General features: G+C 45.1%; 1 protein-coding gene across 1 annotated transcript in view; it reads left to right on the top strand.

The window, feature by feature from the left end:
* The window catches only part of LOC120910639 (zinc finger protein 208-like), a 94447-nt gene that overhangs the window by 25121 nt on the left and 56742 nt on the right, over nt 1-12584 (top strand). Inside the window, exon 2 of the mRNA XM_040322394.1 lies at nt 57-1700. Coding sequence (XP_040178328.1) covers nt 57-1700 — 1644 coding nt within the window. The remainder of the gene's footprint in view (nt 1-56; nt 1701-12584) is intronic.

The following is a 12584-nucleotide window of genomic DNA, read 5'->3' as shown; positions in this document are numbered from 1 at the left end:
TTCCAACACATAAGAGGTATCCGTGTCCTGAGTGCGGGAAATATTTTTCACAGAAGTCCTCTCTTTCAACACATCAGAGATCTCACACGGGGGAGAAGCCTTTTTCCTGTTCTGAGTGCGGGAAATGTTTTTCAGATAAGTCCAGTCTTTCCAAACATCAGAGATCTCACACGGGTGAGAAGCCTTTTTCCTGTTCTGAGTGTGGAAAATGTTTTTCACAGAAGTCCAATCTTTCCACACATCAGAGATTACACACGGGGGAGAAGCCTTTTTCCTGTTCTGAGTGCGGGAAATGTTTTTCAGAGAAGTCCCATCTTTCCACACATCAGAGATCTCACACGGGGGAGAAGCTGTATTTCTGTTCTGAGTGCGGGAAATGTTTTCCAAATAAGGCAAATTTTAACACGCATCAAAGATCTCACACGGGGGAGAAGCCTTTTTCCTGTTCTGAGTGTGGAAAATGTTTTTCACAGAAGTCCAATCTTTCCACACATCAGAGATTACACACGGGGGAGAAGTCTTTTTCCTGTTCTGAGTGCGGGAAATGTTTTTCAGAGAAGTCCCATCTTTCCACACATCAGAGATCTCACACGGGGGAGAAGCTGTATTTCTGTTCTGAGTGCGGGAAATGTTTTCTAAATAAGGCAAATTTTAACACGCATCAAAGATCTCACACGGGGGAGAAGCCTTTTTCCTGTTCTGAGTGTGGGAAATGTTTTTCAGGGAAGTCCAATCTTTCCACACATCGGAGATTACACACGGGGGAGAAGCCTTTTTCCTGTTCTGAGTGTGGGAAATGTTTTTCAGAGAAGGCCAATCTTTCCACACATCAGAGATCTCACACGGGGGAGAAGCCTTTTTCCTGTCCTGAGTGTGGGAAATGTTTTTTAAATAAGTCCTATCTTTCCACACATCAGAGATCTCACACGGGGGAGAAGCCTTTTTCCTGTTCTGAGTGCGGAAAATGTTTTTCACATAAGTCCAATCTTTCCACACATCAGAGATCTCACACGGGGGAGAAGCCTTTTTCCTGTTCTGAGTGCGGAAAATGCTTTTCAGATAAATCCTATCTTTCCGCACATCAGAGATCTCACACAGGGAAGAAGCCTTTTTCCTGTTCTGAGTGCGGGAAATGTTTTTCACGGAAGTCCCATCTTTCCACACATCAGAGATTACACACGGGGGAGTGGCCCTTTTCCTGTTCTGAGTGCGGAAAATGTTTTTCAGGTAAATCCTATCTTTCCATACATCAGAGATCTCACACGGGGGAGAAGCCTTTTTCCTGTTCTGAGTGCGGGAAATGTTTTATACGGAAGTCCCATCTTTCCACACATCAGAGATCTCACACGGGGGAGAAGCCTTTTTCCTGTTCTGAGTGCGGGAAATGTTTTATACGGAAGTCCCATCTTTCCACACATCAGAGATCTCACACGGGGGAGAAGCCTTTTTCCTGTCCTGAGTGCGGGAAATGTTTTGCACAGAAGTCCAGTCTTTCCACACATCAGAGATCTCACACGGGGGAGAAGCCTTTTTCCTGTCCTGAGTGCGGAAAATGTTTTGCACAGAAGTCCAATCTTTCCGCACATCAGAGATCTCACATGGGGGAGAAGCCGTATTCCTGTCCTGAGTGCGGGAAATGTTTTTCAGAGAAGTCCAATCTTTCCACACATCAGAGATCTCACACGAGGGAGAAACCGTATTCCTGTCCTGAGTGAGGGAAATGTTCCTCACTGAAGTCCTGTCTTCCTGTACATCAGGGGTCCCACACAACCCCTCGAGGTGTATTAGTGAGTGCGGGAAATGTCTTGTATGTGAATGTTGCTGGACATGTGGGGAAGAAGCACACCCTGATATACGGGTGAAACTCGAAAAATTTGAATATGGTGCAAAAGTTCATTTATTTCACTAATGCAACTTAAAAGGCGAGACTAATATATGAGAGAGACTCATTACATGCAAAGCAAGAGGGTTCAAGCCGTGATTTGTCATCATTGTGATGATTGTGGCTTCCAGCTCATGAAAACCCCAAATCCACAATCTCAGAAAATTCCAATATTCCATGCAATCAATAAAACACGGATTGTACAGAGAAGGATATCGCACCTCTGAAAAGTAGAAGCTGCGTATTAATTGTGTGAAAATAGTGCAGCGCTGCGTATCTATAAATCTTATAGAAACAAATAATTATACATTCCATAAAACTATTTATGAAAAAAGAAATAAATGATAAAAAAACAGTTCATATGGAGGTTTCCAAAGCTGTCACCGCTGTGAAAAATCCGATTTAAATGGATCCAATATTCAGTGCGCACCCCCACCTGCTAAAATGCATGCTCACCTCAAGGGTGAGTATAAAACTCATAGACAGATCACTCCTCGTGTCCGATCACGATCCGTCCACTTTACCAATGGTAGTAATTCCTACAGTCTCCAGACTGCACCTCTGTGTGGGGAATCAACGTATAAATTGTCTCCAAACACCACCTTCCTCCATTCACTTATTAATAATCAATTCCACTTCTATATCCCGGGGGGAAGGACATGAAAGAAAAAACACAAGTACCATAGTGCTCTCTGCTTCTGAATTTATTATAAAAGACCCCCCCTAAAAAGTTACACAGGAACAAAAATTGTCTCTGGACAGCCGCACTCTGAACAAATTGTCACCTTTATTAAAGGAAGGACAGCACTACAAGTCACAGCAAAATAAAACCCGACTGCTGACGCGTTTCGCACTGAAACTAGTGCTTAGTCATAGCGAGAGTCCCCTAAAAAGTTACACTTACAAGAAATAACAATAAAAACAGCAAGTATCAAATCACCAGCTCATTCACCGCCGATCTAGACCCACGGCGCTTCGCCTGACATCACAGATAGGGCTCCTCCCTTCTAAACGCGTGTCGGCCTCTCATTGGCCTTCGTCAGTAGATGGGTGGGTCAAATGAGGTGAAACCTTATATACCTGCCTGTTGCCTAGGCAACCCTTCAGGCATCACCACAGTGTGTGAGGACACGCCCTCTTCCTGTGACTACAGAGCTCACATTTCATAGAGCTGGAGAGCGTGTCACCCGAATCTGCAAACCAGCAGGGCGCTCTCACTCGATCACACCGCTGAGCTCCGTGGTAATGTCCCGTTACAATCTAATCTCCACATGAGTGTGCAATGTATCGCCATATACATACAATAAAAAAACAAGTGTAAAATAAAATGAAAAGATGTTCCTATGTATATCTTTATCTACCGGGACAAATTCTATCTTTATTAGGACCTCGTTGTCCATTCATAAAAATTATTATAGAAAACATAAATATGTATCAATCACATATATGAAAAATCAATTGTACACCGATCCTAAAAAATAATAATAATATATAAAACTACGGCTTGTCCAGGATTTGATCACGGGACCTCTCGCACCCCGAGCGAGAATCGTACCCCTAGACCAACGAGCCGAGTTACCCCTCCCACATTTCATGAGCTTATATCACTTTATAAACATATTACAATCATTAATAAAATCTAATGTGAATGTCGATCGGCGGTGAGTGAGCTGGTGATCTGATACTTGCTGTTTTTATTGTAAGTGTAACTTTTTAGGGGGGGCTTTTATAATAAATTCAGAAGCAGAGAGCACTATGGTACTTGTGTTTTTTCTTTCATGTCCTTCCTCCCGGGATATAGAAGTGGAATTGATTATTAACCACTTAAGGACCGGGGCCTGTTTTTCAGACTTTGTCCTTTCAAGATTAAACATTTTTTTTGCTAGAAAATGACTTAAAACCCCCCAAACATTATATATTTTTTCTAACACCCTGAAGAATAAAATGGTGGTGATTGTTAAGGTGTTCCTCGTACACAAATTCCCCCTTAATATCCGGGTTTATTTTCTCCTTTTCCCCCATTTTCTATGGTGTGATCTTTTCTACAATACTTTGTTATAATAATGGAACACGTTGTGTATTGTATTGTATGACTCCGCCTCCACGTTCCAGACAAGTCATTTTCCTGACCAATCGCATTTCTACCTTTTTACTATTTCCTGATTCTATGACTGTAATCTGTTTAAAAGTAAAAATTATAATAAAAAAATGTATTGAAGAGAAAAAAAAGTTGTGTGTGTCGGTGGAATGAGAAGAATTGCTGGTGGTGTTGTCACCTGTCACAGCCGTCACACCTGGTTTCCCGGCCAATGCACCAGAGAAATGTTGCAGCAAAACGGCTCTTTGAGTTCTGGGAAACCAGGAATGGACTCCGGACACGGACTCCAGGAAAACAAACCTTTTATTTCACCAGGGAAAGGAGCGACTCACGCCAGGATGCCAAGTGGCCTCTTCTAGGCGTTTACAACATATAGATTTCCTCTTGTATAGACATTCCTTGGAACTTCGTAAAACATCTAAAAGCTTGTTAGCGAGTGACATCTGCGGCTTCTCAGTTATCTGTCTAATTTATCATCTACTAAGCTGTAGACATGTGCACTGACCAAACATTTCTTTGTTTTCCTTTCATTTGTTTCTTCGTTTTTCAGGTCATTAGTTATGATCGACATTCATTCATTTGAATAAATTTGAACATCCGGAAAATTCGAAAATCCCAAAATAATAACAAATTATCGGAATTTTCTTTTCAAATTTAGCTGTTAGTGAACGTAATGAATACGAATTTATCCAAAGTTACAAATTACCCAAAATAACGAATGCCGCTTCTAAACGAATGGAACTTAATGAATTAATAATAATAACAAAACATTTTTCTTTGTTTCTGTTATAACATTTTGTAAATTAGTAAGTAAGTTTTCTCCTTCACTGATATGAAGCACTGATGGGCACTCATAGGTGGCACTGATAGGCAACACTGATGGGCACTGGCAGGCATTGCTAATGGGCACTGATTGGCATATCCCTGGTGGTCCAGGGTAGCATACCTGGTGGGCATCCTATGTAGGCATCACTGGTGGTCCTGGGTGGGGGACTACACTGATAAACAATCAGCACAGACCCCCCCCTGTTAGGAGAGCAGCCGATCGGCTCTCCTCTACTCTCGTCTGTCAGATGCGAGTGAGGAAACGTTGATAAACGGCTCTTCCTGTTTATGCTGTGATCAACCGTGATTGGACACGGCTGATCACGTGGTAAAGAGCCTTCGTCAGAGGCTCTTTATCGAGATCGGTCTTGCGGTGTGTCAGACTGACAAACCACAACAGTGATCGCCGCGCTGCGCTCCCCCTAGGGCGACAATCACGTCTTATCCTGCTGGACATCATATGAAGCCCAATCAGGATAACTGAACCACTTCCCGGCCGTAATTTTGCTATAGGCCAGGTGGGAAGTGGTTAAAAGTCTTCACAGGTCATCAGGTTAAAAGTAACCCTGAATAATGGGCCTAGAGTGCAGTGATCAGGAGTATATCATATACAGGGGTCAGGAGTATATCATATACAGAGGTCAGGAGTATATCATATACAGGGGTCAGGAGTATATCCTATACAGTGGTCAGGAGTACATCGTATACAGGGGTCAGGAGTATATCATATACAGGGGTCAGGAGTATATCATATACAGGGGTCAGGAGTATATTATATACAGTGATCAGGAGTATATCATATACAGAGGTCAGGAGTATATCATATACAGAGGTCAGGAGTATATCATATACAGTGATCAGGAGTATATCATATACAGGGGTCAGGAGTATATCATATACAGGGGTCAGGAGTATATCATATACAGAGGTCAGGAGTATATCATATACAGAGATCAGGAGTATATCATATACAGAGGTCAGGAGTATATCATATACAGGGGTCAGGAGTATATCATATACAGGGGTCAGGGTCTTCTTCTGACATCAATTAGAGAGAAAAGTCTCTCCTGTACGGTTCTCTCCTTGACATATCGTAGAATGAAGCCGTATTGTTCTTTCAGTGTCATCATCCCGTGTTCTGTCCATTTCCACACCGACACCAACATCTCCTCCACCATCCCGCTGTATTTGTTGTCTCACCATGTTTCCAATGATGGAGATCCAGAGACTGACCGGAGTCTTCTTCTCCATGTCACCAGACCACCTCTTCCTCTACTATTGGGGTGCTGGGCCTTTCTATGACTACTCAGGACCCCCAACCTCTTCTATATGTAGCACTACCCCCGAAGGAGCTGCTGGTTTAGATTTGGGCCTGCCGTTACCTTACTGTTCACCACACTCGTCCCAGGGGTCCCTCTTGAAGAGTTATTCACAAATGTCCGCACCAACACTTAATTTCTTTTTCTTCAAGGGTTTTATTAAACAAGGTTCATCAGAGGGGTGGAGGGATAGGGGAGATTCAGGTACCTTGCTTGTGGATCACGGGTACAGTCTTAGATCCAGCGGACAAATTGGTTCCACACTGGATTCAGTACCTACTAGATAGGCCTCTCTCACTGACCTAGCAGCCGGTGCGAAGCTCGTTCAACGTCTCTGCCACAGACTTGATGAGTGTCGTCGAGTCGTCACACAGTCCTCTGCCACAAGATCATGTAACCACACACTCTGCAAAGCTCCAAAGAAAGCACACAGCTCACGGTGCCAGGATCTTTCAGCCAGGCCGGCAGCACAGTGAGGTAAATTGGCCAGGATGCGTCCTCCAATTGAGTCCCCAATTGTTCTGCTTCTTCCCGCAGGCAAGACAGCACAGGACCACCCCTGGACCAGTAGGCCCCAGAAACTCCTGGGCCTACTCTCAGTTGCGGAGCCTCGGGCCAGCAGTCCCAGAGACCGGAAAATACTGCTAATGCATCCCTGAGGCCAGAAGGGCCATCCGGTCAGAATGGCGTCCGCCGACCACGCCTACTGGGCTGCTTCTGGGAAGAAGGCACTCAATACACCCAGCCCATTGCCATTCCAACCTTGACTCCTGGTGACAGCGACACCCACAGTCAAGTGGAAGATGTGCAACACAGCTGAACTAGAAACCCACAATTTGGCATAATATTCTGAGCCAACTACAGCTCAGATAACTAAATTACAAAATAGCGCCTACTCAACAGGAGCTACATATAGGATTGTGAAAATTTCTATCCTATTTACTAAGAATCTGAAGAAGATGTCCATGATGTAGATGAGGGTCACATATAGTATGAGCAGCATCACCCTTCACTCTGTCACCAAGACCTAGTCTGGCAATGCCCAGAATAATACCAATTAGTCTCTGACCAATCTCATGGTTTGGATGGAATTTCTCCTTATATCAGTGGTCAGTGTAGTGGTCCCTTACATTGGTGACCAATGAGAGAAGGACCCTCTTATATGTCACCAGTGGGAAGACTGCCCTCCTTACAGATCATTGATGTCAGTTGTTACTGAGAGACAGAAATTGCCCATTGCTCAAGGAACCCCTAGAACCCTTTGGAGGAACCCTGGCTGAGAAAGTCTGGACTAGGCAGTAATATATTTCTCTCCCCCTTGGTGGGAGTGGAGATGACCCATCTATAAGGATATACAGTACATACACACACAGCACAAGGCCGTGTTCACACTACGAGACGTTTCCTGTGACTGTAGTTCCTCTGAGCGTCACAAGGTGGTGATTTTCTCACTTCTACCATAGAGACAGGAAAACTCTATGGAAGACAGGAAGTGATGTCAGGAACAGACAGGAAGTTCCGGGTGAGAGGTGAGTCGGGAGGAAGTAGCGAGGAGACATCTTTGGAATCGGCAGTAGAGGAGGTAATAAGATCTTATCTTCTATTTACACCCAGTAACCCCGTCATGTCCGTCCTCTTCCTCCATAGTCACTGTGACGTCTTTTATCTCCAGCAGATGATAATACACACATATACCTCCCAACTGTCCCTGATTTGGAGGCACTGTCCCTCATTCACAACAAAGTCCCTCTTTCCTCCTCATGTGTCCCTCATGTTGGTCTGATCTATATACATGTATATAAAATGCACTCTTTATCTATCAAAAAGTCTTTCCCGGTGCTAAACCTTCCATCCAATTTCTACATTTTTCTGCTGCATTTGTAAAAATTCCAAAAGCCAATATAAAGCAATATTAGTGGTGAAAATGCACTTGTGGGTTTATCCGAGTTGTTTTTTTCCATTAAGGGGTGTGTCAGGGGGTGTGTCCTATGCCTACATACTTTTGCTAATAGAAGTCCCTCATTCCCATCTCAGACAGTTGAGAGGTATGTACACATATATAGTGTGGAGTCGTACATTAACCCCTTCAGGGTCAGAACATTTCCCCACTTACGGGGCCGGAACATTCTCTTCATTTCGGAAATGTGTTTTTTTTTCCCCCAATCTAATTCAGCTTTTCCGTTTATAATAACAGATTATACAATAATACGGGATGGAGGTTTTATTAAGAGGTGTTTTTATAATTAGGGATGCTCCAAAATGTAATCGGCCAAAACATATCGTCCCAAAATGGTGTTTTCAGCATATTGCCGAAAGAAAAAAAGTGCAGATAATTGCACATATGCGGTGGCCGTGCCTCTGGGGGTCCGCCCATTGCGGGGTGTCATCCTGATGGCTCAAGGTCCCATCCTCCCCTCCCTCCTCCTCCTCTCCTTGCAGAGTGGTGATCTTCCTGTGTCAGGGAGCTGAATTGCTCGAGCCGCAGTAACAATGTCCCGCCTCCTGTGATAGACGGCACACCGATCCAATGCCGGGACATTGAATCAGTGTGAAGTGACCACTGGAGGCGGGACATTGTTTTTTTGTTTTTTTTTTTAAGATATTTTTATTGGATTTAAGACAAACCAACAAACAGAAAGAAACACAAAAAACAACAACAATACCACCAGACAATCTGGTCATAAACAGTAGGCAATATGCTCAAACATAGAAAAATAAACAGATATCAGTGCAAAGATATAAAGTAGGCACAATGGTAAAAGGTTCAGGTGTATTACCAGGGCATAGATCCCTGGGGCACGGCCCATCAATGGTCAATCAAGAGTAGTACAATCAGTGCTGGGAGAGGGTTAGCGGACTAGCCAACCATCTACCCCAAATATTGTGGAAGGTTTTGCTCCGTTTCCCGAGTTCAAAAGTAAGTTTATACAGTGGGATAGAATCATTAATACGTTTTACCCAGAGGGACCTCAGAGAGGTCTGTGCGCCCTTCCAGGACAGTAAAATAGCTTTTCTAACATAGAAGTAGAGTATGCGGAGCAGTCTCTTGGCATGTGATGATAGGTGTAATTTGCCAAAATAGGCAGTTCTTGTGGTGGATTATGTTTGGGAGGCCTATCGCCGATGAGATGAAAGCACCCACTTCCTCCCAGAAGTCCCGGAACTACTGGGCATGACCAGAAGCAGTGTGAGAAATCGGCCTCCTGGCCACAGCCACGGAAACAGGCAGCCGAGGGCAGGAGACCCATCCTGTGTAACCTAGCCGGAGTGAGGTGGGTTTGATGAAAAATGTTGACCTGTATGATGCGGTGCCGGGAAGCAATAACTGAAGTTTTATACGTATCACTAAATTCTAACCAGTCCTCGTCTACCAGGGAGAGGTCCACTTTACCTGAGCTTTGTGATACCTGGGGTTAAAGTCAGTCATTAGAGCTGCATAGTAGGTGGAGACAAGTTTAGTGGGGTCTTGCTGTCTGAGCAGTTTTTCCAACGGGGGCAGGTCGGTGGGATTGTCCAGGGAGCCAAACTGGGCACGGATAGCGCGCCTGAGCTGGTAATAATAAAATAGGTACGATCTCGGTAGATCAAAGTCTAAACGTAGCTGAGAAAAAGATTTAAAGCCCCGAGCGTTGTACAAGTGGCATAAATATTTAACCCCCTTGGAGTACCAGCGATTGGGATCAGGAAGGGAGTACAGTTCCTGCAGATTAGGGTGAAACCACAGGGGGTTGTTAGGAGATTTCAGCCAGGTGTGTTTGGATACTTTTGTGACAATATAGAGGAAAGGGAAGTGGCAATTAGAGAGGTGTCTGGGGCGATGAGGGACCCGGCCTCTGTAGATAATATTATGTAGGGTTTCCAGGGAAGATGCGATGGCCCCCTCCGTGGAGGTACAGGCATTGGCCGGACCTGGGCACAGCCAATCATGGATGAGCACCAGCTGGGATGCCAAGTAATATAGGAAGAAGTTAGGAAATGCCAAGCTCGCCAAGTGCACTGGTAATCGTACTGTTTCAAGTGCTACCTTGGGGGAGCCAGAGGCGGGACATTGTTACTGCGGCCCAAGAAATTAAAATCCAGCTCCATGACACAGGGAGATCGCCACTCTGATCCAGGCACAGGCAGGCTGCATCTGACAGGCACTGGTAGGCTGCATCTTATGGGCACAGGTAGGAAACCGTAGTCACCGGGTATTCTCGAGTGTCCCAATGTACACAAACCACAGCCATTTTCCTCGGATGTAAGGTTTTTCCCACCACTAGATCACTTTTCACTAAGGTGACCAGGCTACCTGAATCCAACAATACCACAACATTTTTACCATCTAAGCACATTCTATATAAAGGTTTCTCATTTCCCTTTTCTGCAGTGCATGTGGTTGCAAAAAGGGACTGTCGTCTCTCGGTAAGAAAGTCACACTGCATGGGTTCATCACCCGCTGGGCAAACTGCTGCTACATGTCCCTCTTCCCGGCAACGGTAACAAATCAACCTTCTGGTCCTCTCCTGTGGGATGGGTCTTCCAGGCCTCTCTCGCCAATCATTAGCAGTATTCCCGATAATTCCTCTAGTTGCTACTTGGTCCCTCTCTCCACCCCCATCCCTTGATGCAGTCTTACCTATAGGTGGGGGTCTTGGGGTGGAAAGTCTGTGCGTCTCTGGTGGAAGAGGACAAATTCTCTGTTGTTAGGTACCTTTCGACCAGGTCTACAATTTTGTCTGCGGTTTCCGGACCACCATGGTTCACCCATTTCTGCAGGGTGTTAGGAAGAGACCTAAGAAATTTGTCCATGACTACTCGCTCCAAAATTTTTGGTCCGGACAGAGTTTCTGGCTGCAGCAATTTCTTAGCCCAATGGATGAGGTCATACATCTGCGACCGAGGTGGCTTCCTCAGCTGATAACTCCAATTGTGGACCCGCTGAGCACGGACATCCAGGGTTACACCAAAACGTGCCAATATTTCCTCTTTTAATCGAACATAGTTCTTTGCATCTACAAGCTCCAAATCAAAATATGCCTTTTGGGCTTCTCCAGATAATAGGGGGGCCACTAGTCCAGCCCACTGTTCTTTAGGCCAACTCTCTTTTTCCGCTGTTCTCTCAAACGTGGTCAGAAACATCTCAGGGTCCTCATCTGCAGTCATCTTTGGCAATAAGTGTCTTACCCGAAAAGTCGGTATGTTACTGGCCTGACTCCCAACCTTGGTCTGCTGTCTCTGAAGCTGTGTCACGATGGCCTCCATTTGCTGCTGGTGTCTCTGTTCCAAGCCTGCAATGCTCTCTCGGTGAGCTGCAAGGCTCTCTTGGTGAGCCTGTTGTTGAGCTGCCATGCTCTCTTGGTGAGCCTGTTGTTGAGGGAGCGTGCTTTCCGCCCCGGTAGTCTGCACAAAAAAAAAGAAAAGAGGGGGACCGAAGAGAAGGGGGTCTATTCGAACCCAAGGGTTACAGCGGTGAATTAAACTCTCACCTTAAGACTGGGGGGAGGAAGAGGACCCACTTAAACCCATTACAAAATAATTAAAACAGATCTAACTGACACAAACGCTAATGACTCAAAACTCAAATCGCAGTGTATTGTGTGAATGATGGACCCCCCTCTGCCTACTGTCTTGCTGTTTAATTGAGAAGACTGTTTAAGTAGGGATCTTCCTATCGCCCTGAAAAGGCGATACGGTTCTCGTTTAACGGAGAGCTTCCCTACTCCCTGGCTTTAAACATCCAGATAACCAGTGTAACTAGACTAATCGGAGAACTTTCTGTACACTGTTAGTATTCTCCATCAGGTTTAAAAAGAGAAGGGAGGGGGAGAGAAAAAGGGGAAAGAACTCTGAAGAAATCTGAAGCTCAAAAATAGTGTCTTCCCATAAAGCCCCATAAATAAAGGGTTAGGGGGTGACCCCGCTCTCCCCTTCTTTTTCTTGCCCTCAGTGCATAAAAATCTCGACATATATATAAAAAATCAAGAAAGTACTCCGAGGCCATCGGAGAGCACCGGTCCCACTCCGCCCGGCGCCGAATTTTGCAGGGGGTAGGGGGATAAAAAGTCTCTCTCTTATGAGCCCCCCTGGATTCCCTATCCTCCTCTCTGTCTAAATTAAAGAAGTTGAGAGGTGAATTAGGGAAGGAAGAGGCGGGAGACCGAGGGTCAAGCTGGGGAAGAGAATTAGAAGAAGGGAGAAGACCATGCGCAGAATGACGAGTAGATCAACAAAAGGGGGACCCCCGACAACTCCAAGCAACTCAACAGCTACAAGTTCCATTAGACCCTTTGTGACTAAAGGAGGGAGCCCACGACCCCCCGGAGCCCAGGGACGGACAAAGCCACAACAAGTGGAGAAAGAGAAAAAGACTGAGATCAAAAAATCCAAGGCTGGAAATCCCAGAGAAATATCCATGGAACTAGGAGAAGAGGGGATCATAGAAAGTGGATTGGAAAGTAGTAGGATGGTCGAACAACGC

The sequence above is a fragment of the Rana temporaria genome, chromosome 8, assembly GCF_905171775.1.
Source record: "Rana temporaria chromosome 8, aRanTem1.1, whole genome shotgun sequence".
Lineage (NCBI taxonomy): Eukaryota > Metazoa > Chordata > Amphibia > Anura > Ranidae > Rana > Rana temporaria.
This window is presented reverse-complemented; position numbering and strand designations above follow the sequence as displayed.